Raw genomic sequence first — 9558 nt, forward strand, 5'->3', positions numbered from 1 at the left:
CACCCAGTTACCCGACTTCATTAAAAAAACTGAGCAGCACAAGTGTTATAAATTAAACAGCTGCTGGAAATATGCCTTTCTTTTTGCATAAAAGTTATTCATACCAGCTAACCAGTTTCAGCACATGATTCTATCTGTATTAGCATTATGCAGGCACTTGTCTTCAGTTATCGAATATTCACATCTTTAGCATGTCATATAATTAAATAATACATTTAATAAAAGTATAGTTTGAAACCTTTTACTGTATAAAAGAACTTTCCAGATTATCAAATGGGGTCCTTTCAGAGTATCTACAAAGAATAAGTTTATGTTGTTTATTGCTTAAAAAATAACTCTCAGAAATACATTTTAGAGCAGCAGGAAGCACCTTGTGGGTTCAGTGTTGGAATTTAAACTGCCCCTGCCAACAAGCAGAAGACAAGAACATCCGAGATGTTAAAACCTTCTGCTCTGGGAGCTCGGAAAACAGAGCACCGAGCAGGAAAATGTTTACTGGGTAAGAGAGAGAAGGAAACAGGGCTGTGTTTGTTTTCCCCTCCGGGATTAGTTCTCCGCCTGCTGCAGGGAGGAGCAGCGTTGCTGTTCGCGGTCTGCTGCGATGAAACTCGGTGTCTCAAAGGGAGAGCAACGATTTGTGTCTCCGAGCCTGACACCCTCTGCCCGCGGCATCAGCAAAGCAAAGCGTGCGGACGAGCCCTTGCTAAATTAAGGGCAGGATTTTGCATGGGCTCAACGGTATTTAGGGGTTTTTGTATCAGTTTCTTAATTACCCCTCAACGCTTTCATTCTATAGGTGCAACGTGACTGGGGTTAAGATTGTCCTAATCAAGGATTATTTAAAGAGTTTCAAAAAAAAAGTGTTGCATGTTGTAACAACGTAACATGATGTATTGCAATGTAACATCGTGTGTTGCATAATTTCCTGACGTTTTCTGGCTGAAAAGTCCCCAAGCAAACGAGTTTCACTCGTTATATCATGTCACAAATATGCATTTTAACCCAGGGTTTACTCTTCCTGTTTCCTGAGCGTGTATTAAGGCAAGTCCACTTCTTGGCAATCTTTTCTACCTGTCACTCTTTGTCTCAACTTGCACTGTAACTTTTAAAGACAAAGTCTGGCTTTTGCTTTACTCTCTTTGTACCATGATCTGGTCAGCTTTTTTTTTTTGGCCATCAGCATTTACCAGTTTTCATTGCTCAAAACCCAGCCTGTGCTCTAAGGCTTATGAAACACATTATTTTATCAGAAATAACTGTCATATGTCGAGGATGAGTGATTTCTGTGTGGATTGGTTTGGTTTCTGCTTGACTTTCCTTACAATCAGGATTCAGTTTTCATACTGAAGCAATGGTAAAAAATCAGTTTCCCTTTTGTCGGAGTTTTTCATGTGAAAGTTTAATAACATACCTTGAAACTTCAGACTCTCCTATTAGACCCACTAGGACATTTTTATGAAAGATAAAGCTTTCAAGGTAACAGCAAATGGCAATATTTTCAGTAGAAGTTTATATGGCACTTGGGGACATGGTTTAGGGGTGATTATGGTGGTGCTGGGTTGGTGGTTGGATTAGATGATCTTGAAGGTCTCTTCCAACCTTGATGATTCTGTGAGTTCCTTATATCTCATCTCCTGTTGTAAATATGACTTCCTTAAAAGATAGACTCTATTAATGTTTATTAATAGATTCATTAACTTTATTAATGTTTATTAATAGATATTAAAATATTGTTTGACTTTGAAGTCAGTAGATTTTTTTTTTCTACTTCCCTTTAGAACATTTTCTTTAAAATATCTTTGTAACCATAAGATACAATATGAGATCACGGTCTCTGTCTTTCTACTTCATCTGTGATTATACAGGAAAATAATCTTGTATATCCCTTGTTTTGAAACCCTCCTGTTCAGTGGTTGTGTATTTAACAGTTTTATTTTGCCTGAAATTGTAGTCAGAGTAATTTTGCTGCAGAGCTGAGGAAGGCAGCTCTGTAAAGTGATCTGCTGTGTTTTAGTTGCCTGCAGTGCTTGCTGGTTCGCATCATAATCCTAATTTCACATCCTCAAATACTTCTCTAGTCTTCCCAATCTTTTCTCCTCCTTAGAGAACTGCTTTGGTAGTAATTCTGTCTTTATCTGATGTCCCTAAAGGTGCCTGACCAGCTCCATTTCCCCTAACCAAGCGTGTTCTCCAAAAGCCTCCAGGGGCAGAGCTGTTTGTGTGTTGGAGCAGCCTGTGATTAAAGGGAGGTACAATCAGCTTCACCTCTGTGTGTCTTTGCACATAAACCTGGGGGTTTATTTCAGGGAAAGCTGAAACTCCAGCTCATGACTGACAACTTGATATGAAATTGTTGGCAACACTGATGAGAACTCTCCTCTCAGAGGTGTAACTCAATAATTCACACTATTAATTTCACCTTTCAATTTGAAATATTACCTTATAAAGAAACCCAGAAAGTATTTCAGTTCCAAGTAAATTTGACTGCAGAAATTAAATATCTCCCACTCCCTTTTTTTTTCTTAGAAGAAAATGCCACATACAGTCAACCTCCTGCACTTTTGGTCTTCTTGCTTGTTAATATCTCACATTATTGAAGATTGTTTTTAGAAAGGCCTTGCTTTTGAGACCCTCTCTCTTTGGTTTGTCCAATTAGTTCTGGCAACTCAGTTTACTGTATGATCTTAATATAATTTTTCTGGTCATTTCAATGTTCTGTTTTCCTTCTGCAGTTAGTTTACAGAAGAATTTAAGTACGATGTGAAAGATTATTTATAGGATGTAGGAAAAAAACAAGGTAGAAAGTAAACTTACATAAATAGGGGCTTATCAGTCAAAGCATTCTGCTTTACAGGTTAGTGAAGAAAATGACACCAATGTTTTCAGGAACTTGCTGGTTACCATTTTACTTTTTTGTACCTATGTTTATACATACCTTTGTAGGTTCTTCTATACAGAGGAGATACATTGCATGTTCTTTTGTATGCAGCTATACTATAGTTTTCTACCAACAAAATCACCAGGTTCTGCTGGACTTTTTCTTTAGGGGCACACAGGAAAAGCACATTCAAATTTTTTGCCCTGGGGTCCTGCAAGAGGTTGTAGACTGAGAGTACAGGAATTAGTGCAGATGTGAAGTGTTTCCTCCTCTGTGTTTCTCATCTCCAGAAAGCCCCACAATCTGAGCAGCACATCATGTTTTCTTTTTGAATCACACTTTAATTGTGCTTAACCAGAAAATGCTGTTCTGAGTTGCAATTCAGCTTCCCCCACAGTCATAAACCAATACACGTAGAATGCTCTCTTTTAAAGAAGAATTTGTTATGAAAGCACACCCTGAAAAGATGGAGAATGGCAGAGTCAGTAAATGGCAGGCAGCTGACTCCTCTGCCCATCTGTCCTCTGCTGCACATCCAAGTCATTCCACTCTCCTCTGAGGTACTGGGAACTCCTTCTCCACTGGTGCCAAACAGCAAGTTCAAAATACAGATGAATTCTGAGCAGCAGGAAAGGTGGTTTCAGTAAATTAAAGAAAAGTCCTGACTGTCATTCCCTTGCTTGGTGTCCCTGGCTTTAAATACTGCAGGGCACACGCTGGGGAAGAAATGAGCAGTTCCCAAGTCCAGCTCATTAGTTAGCAGGTTTTGTTGGTTTGAACTCAAGTCAGGTATGTGCATCTGAGGGCAGTGTTTGACTGGGTGTTTAGACACAGCCTAAATTGATAAATCTGTCTAGCAAAGTGCCTCTCTTGTCTTCCTTGAATTTAGGTTCATGATCTGAGCTTTGCTCATCGTAGCTTACTCCACGTGAATTTAAGTTGATGATAAATTAGTTTTATATATGGGTTGCTGCAACGTGCAATGGGCTCTCAAAGGACAAGAGGAAATTCATTCACCATTCCCCACCCCACCCCCTTGACACCTCAGCCCTCTCTTCTCCATTTCTTCTTCAGCCCTTGCAGCATTTGTGGTTACTTTTCACCTCCCACTCCTAAAACCATAACTCCTCCAGGGCTCCTGCAACCTGCTGACCCCTGAGGTGCTGGAAGAGGGACACACCACGGGGGGCTTTCCCTGCTGATGAACATCAGGCAGTGAAGCCTTTGGGCTGCCCATGGGTGGGGTCTGCACATCCCCCTGCCCAGGTGGGCTCCTGCCTGCCCCAGACCAGGGGGGCTGTTCCAAACTGGAGGGACCAGCTTGGCCCAGTGCCTGCCAGGAAGGAGCCAGGGCACAGCCAGGCTGTGGTGACAGCAGTGTCCTCCCTGCTGGTGGAAAGGGCCGTGTGGCTGCTGCCTGCAGACCCCACCAGCACCTGGAAGTGCTCAAGGACAGGCTGGACGGGGCTTGGGGCAACCTGGTCTAGTGGAAGTTGTCCCTGCCCATGACCAGGGGCTTGGAAGCAGATTACCTTTGTGGTTCCTTCCAACATAAACCATTTTACACGTTGGAGAAGTTCTGGAGGACTGTCTCCTATGGGAGGGACCACACAGGAGCGGGGGAAGAGTGTGTGGGGGAAGGAGCAGCAGAGACATGTGATGAGGGGCTGTGGTGGTTTCCTCAGGGACAGCCCAGACAGCCCTGTGGCAGCAGGAAAGGAGCACCAAAATCCCCCTGAAGACTCCAGTGTCCTGGGATATTTCCTGCCAGGGAATGGGGTGCTCAGAGGGCCTGGCTGTGCTTCAGGAGCAGTCAGGACATCCCTGTAGGTGACACCTGGAAGGCCCAGGGCAGCAGCCCCTGGAGCTGAGGGCTCTGTGCCCGTGTGCCATGCAGGGACTGGTGCCCATGGCTCTGGCTCTCAGCTCAGGGACCTGCCCATGGAGCACCCCCGGGCCAGGGGGCAGCTGCCAGCACAGCCTGAGCAGCCTGGGAGGTACCTGCCACTGCTCTCTCTGATTCTGGGATTCCAGCAGGACACCCCTTCTGCTCTGCTGCTTGGAAGGGCAGCCAGGGAGCAGGGAAACCCTCAAGGTTTGTGGGGTTCCCTCAGCTCAGGGGGACATCAAAGCTGGTGCCCCCGGGCAGGGGCTTCATCCTCAAGGGAGCCTAAATGAGCTGTACCCTCACTGTGGGACATTTGGGGGGCACTCCCAGAGGGGCTCAGTGTCTGCCCTGTTGCTGAGCACACTCTTTATCATTTCATTGTGCCTGTTCTGAAAACACATCCCAGGGTGAAATAACAATCCCATTTTCTCCCTTTATTTTAGTGTTGAAGCAGCTCTCCAGTGAGGTGACACACTCCAGCTCACCTGAGGGTGTCCTGATCCGTGAGGAGAGAGGAGCAGGAAGAATGGGGGAAGAAAGAGCCCAGGGATCTGGTATTTAAGAATGGGGGAAGAAAGAGCCCAGGGATCTGGTATTTAATCTCAGCTCTGTCACTGACCAACAGACGGTGTTTTAAGGTCACCTAAAGAATCTCAGATCACAGTGTGGCCTGGGGGAGATGCCCCATCACAGATAACACTTGTCTATTTTCGTCTGTGCTTTAGCTTTTCCTTCCATAAACTGATATTAGGAAACAATTTCAGTGTCTTTTTAGATCTCTCAGAAAGTTTACAATTAAAAAAAAAATAAAGGCATATGTTTGAGGATTTCCTCATCATTATATACAGGCTTATTCACTAGTAGTGACTTCATGTTTAACTCCTAAAAAATTCTGAAATGCTGTCTCAAAAAGAAAGTAAAATAAATAAAATCCAAGATTTTTATTCTTCCTCAGGAAGAATTAAAGCTGTTTCACCTCTTTGACTCTACTTTCAAAAAACACTAATGAAAATGAGGTCTAATCATTATAGTTTTCAAATACTATTATGTATTTTTACATGAGATATATACAAATATATATTATATGTATTAATCCTCAATAATTTGAGGGTTGTCTTTTTAGGATCTTTGGCCCTGGCTGATGAACTCAACATAAAGCCACCATGTGAAGGGAAGAGGGACTCAGACAAAGAATCAATGTTAAATGTATGGTAACTCATTTAGTCATATTTGTCAAAGTGCTGAGTTGTTCCACATAGTGAACACTATTTATGGATCACCCAGAGTTTCCCCAAATTTTATTTTTAGAATTTCTGAATGATAAATAAAGAGCTTATAACTAGGCCAGAAAACGTGATATGTGCATTTCTCTTTCATATTTTTCCTAAGAGAAAAAAAAACACCTTAAAAGGAGTCTAGTACAAATTTGAAAATTGGAATTATACTTAATTCAAATGGTTCCTAGTCTTAATTGTCTCTAGATTTTCATTGTGTTTTAAGTAAATGTTAAAGGGAGGGAATGTGATTTCCAAAGTGAGCAAAAAGATGTTGTTTAGAAACTAATTACCTGCACAGACACAAATGTTTTGGGGCAGGTTGTGGCAGGTTCATTAACACTCAGTGCTAATAGTGACCAATTTCTTATGCACATTAATGTCACATCAGCTCCATCTTGTGGCTGATGATATTACTGGGCTCATTTTAACTTTGATTCTGCAGGAAAAAGGTCAAAAACAAAAAAGAAACAAATGCTGGTGAGGAGAGGAAATTGTAGCCAGGGCTCATCATTGCAGCTGTTTGTAAAACAAAAAAAAAAGTGACAGGAAAAAACCCCTCCATAGTTGCAATTTGCCATATCTAAGTGGACAATTATAAAACAGGGAAAGTTTTCATTAAAATATTAATTAAGAAAATCAAAGAAAACGATTTCGTGGCTATTTCAATGAGTTTATGAACCCTGCCAGTTATGCTTTGTTCCTCTTTCATTCAGGGCACCAAAACCGCTGCTGCTGCTGGGCAGTTTAACCTCGAGGCTGCGATTAAAAGTGTTGACAAAATGTCCAGCGAGTTGAAGAAGCTGAACGGTAACTCTGCCTTCATCCTCCGGTAACACGAGAGGTTTAAGGCGTCCTAAGAGCTGTGAAGGGCTCGGTTTCCTTTGGGGTGCAACTGTTTTCATGTAATGAAACAAGAGATTTGCTTGTGTTTGGACGAGTTAACTGTAGCAATAGAATCAGGTGAATTAACCACGGCAAACCTGTCGGAGAGTCAGAAGCCACTCGTTTGCAGAAACACTGGTAGTTTTCTAATACGAATAGTACTAATTTTAATTTAAATGTCTTGAAGTAAATAAAACAAGGCGACCCATTAAATCTGTGAATGAGTCGACAGACGAACACTTCAAAAAGTGCTTGTGTAGATGCCCTCCACTGAGCAGCTGCCATTGCCTAAACACCGTGCTGATAAAATGTCCTTTGTCTTTCAGTGGAAAGCCAGCTCCTGCTTTGTGACCTTATTCTGAATTTCAACCATCCTATAAAGGCCAAAGACTTAAGAGAAGCTGAAGAAAAGACGTGGAGTTTGACAGATTAAACATCCATTTTCTTGTGTTGTCTTCTATTAATACTGCTGAAGTTTCTTTTTCTTTTTCTCTTTCTTTTTCTTTTCCTCTTTCTTTTTCTTCTTCCTTTTTCTTTCTTTTTCTTTATCTCTTTCTTTTCCTCTTTCTTTTTCTTTTCCTCTTTCTTTTTCTTCTTTCTTTTTCTTTTTCTTTTTCTTTTTCTTTTTCTTTTTCTTTTTCTTTTTCTTTTTCTTTTTCTTTTTCTTTTTCTTTTTCTTTTTCTTTTTCTTTTCCTCTTTCTTTTTCTTCTTCCTTTTTCTTTTTCTTTTTCTTTTTCTTTTTCTTTTTCTTTTTCTTTTTCTATTTCTTTTTCTTTTCCTCTTTCTTTTTCTTTTCCTCTTTCTTTTTCTTCTTCCCTTTTCTTTTTCTTCCTTTTTCTTTTTCTTCCTTTTTCTTTTTCTTTTTTTTCTCTTTTTCTTTTTCATTTCTTTTTTTCTCTTCTCTTTCTTTTTTTTTCTTCTTTTCTTCTTCTTTTCTTCCTCTTTTTCTACCTCTTCTTCCTCTTTTTCCTCTTCTGCTTCTACTCTCTCTTCTCGTTCTTCTCCTTCTTCTTTTCTTCCTCTTCCCTCGAAAGACTGAAGGTTGAACTGTACAATGATAGTATGGCTCCCTACACTCAGACTATTTTTATTTTAAACAGAAAATGGGGAGTGTAAAAAGCCATAAGCAGGTTACTGATTTTGAGAGGGTTTTTTAGCCCACATTGCCCAAATTAAGCCCACCAGGGCTGGAAAGACTGATGTAATTAATTAATTAGAAAGGTCAGGAAACTGGGCATGAAGTTTTTCACATGTGGTTGTCTCCTTTTAAACAAAGACATGTTGGACCAGCACCAAAGATTTGAAATTACTACAAGTCAAGTCATTCCTCTTTTATCTCAGTTGTGCTCTGGAAAAGGGGATAAGAAACAGTCGGTGGAAGAGGAACTGCAACTCGGCATTTGAGCTGCCTTCCTCCTCCTAAAAATAGTGCCAGAGGGCAGATTACTGGAAAACCAAAAGTACTTTTGGTTTTAGTTTCTGTAGTGACTCTCTAATGCACTTGGCTACAAAAAAAGGGCCTAAATACCCCACCCTGAAATCTTCTTGGCCCAAAATTTGAGCAGCCACTCTTTTCATGTAGTTCATTCCAATTAATATTCAATCGTACTTTACTTGTGGACATCTTTGAGTGTTTGAACGTTTGGTGTATTTTTTTTTTCTTTTACCAAATATATTTATCTGAATACTAAAACTGTGATTTATTCTACTGGAAAAAATGTGCAGTGTTAAAATTTGTTATGCTGGTATAAATTTTGTTTCTCTTTCACTTGTGAGATGATTTAAAATTAATAAAACACAATTCCACAGGAGGTATTTCTAAGTTTCTTGATCCATTTTTTTCAAGGCAATGCAGTGGAATAAAATTACAGCCTCCAATTCACAGTCAGTGGTTATGCGGGAGATGTTCTGAATTTTAGCATTTTTTAAAAAACATAGATTAGAATTGATTCTCCTTTCACCAGATTAAAAAATATTGAGCCAGAAACAGCTTTTCTCAGCTGAAGAATTTTTAAAATTTCATTTTTCATCTTTATTTTTGGACCCACCGCTGCATGGAAACGAAATTCCTAACTTTGAATTCTAAATATTTTAGAGAGACAGACAACATTTATAAAACACATCTATTTAAACTGTTCATGAAATCTAATTGTTACGTCTGAGAAGCTCTACAGATTGTATGGGAAGTATTTGTCTACCTTGAATTTCGGTTCTAGTATTTCAAGACACAAATGGCTTTAAAGGAAAAAACATGTGACGAATCTACCATGTCAAACCAAGTTATCAGAAAACTGAGGCAAGGACTTGGATAAATCCCACTTAACAAAGGTGAGGGGAAAACTCTTGGTGCTTCAATGGTCATCAGTTGCAAGTTATATTTTAGATCTGGGAACGTTTTCTTTTAAAAACTCAGTACAACAGAGGGCAGTGGTGTAAGAGGAACTGAGTTTAGGCTGCTGCCTGTGCTTTCTAAGAGCTTTGGGTGTGTTCTGCCAGTCAGGAATCACATGATGATGGGATAAACTCGTGGATGTGCTTCCTGTAAAAGGCAGTTGCTGGGTTTAATCAGGAAGACACAGCGAAGGAAGGTCCTTGTTAAAGGGGAAAAGCTTGTTCTGACTCAGGTTAGAGG

The 9558-nt window shown here is 40.4% G+C and overlaps 1 protein-coding gene and 1 long non-coding RNA gene across 2 annotated transcripts in view; both read left to right on the forward strand.

The window, feature by feature from the left end:
- LOC120324014 overlaps positions 1–5246 on the forward strand; it is a 54854-nt gene extending 49608 nt beyond the window's left edge. The window contains exon 3 of the long non-coding RNA XR_005565005.1: positions 5210–5246. This is a non-coding gene — a long non-coding RNA (uncharacterized LOC120324014). The remainder of the gene's footprint in view (positions 1–5209) is intronic.
- A 16-nt stretch (positions 5247–5262) lies between these two features.
- Positions 5263–7429, forward strand: CUNH5orf58 (chromosome unknown C5orf58 homolog). Its single transcript, XM_027736701.2, has 4 exons — positions 5263–5320; positions 5890–5972; positions 6757–6850; positions 7252–7429. The coding sequence occupies exons 1-4, from the start codon at positions 5293–5295 to the stop codon at positions 7356–7358; spliced, it is 312 nt and encodes a 103-aa protein (XP_027592502.1). The 5' UTR covers positions 5263–5292; the 3' UTR covers positions 7359–7429.
- The last annotated feature ends 2129 nt before the right edge of the window (positions 7430–9558 follow it).

Source organism: Pipra filicauda, unplaced genomic scaffold, assembly GCF_003945595.2.
Source record: "Pipra filicauda isolate LSUMZ 115617 unplaced genomic scaffold, ASM394559v2 scaffold3_size10097308_pilon, whole genome shotgun sequence".
NCBI classification, from domain to species: Eukaryota; Metazoa; Chordata; class Aves; order Passeriformes; family Pipridae; genus Pipra; species Pipra filicauda.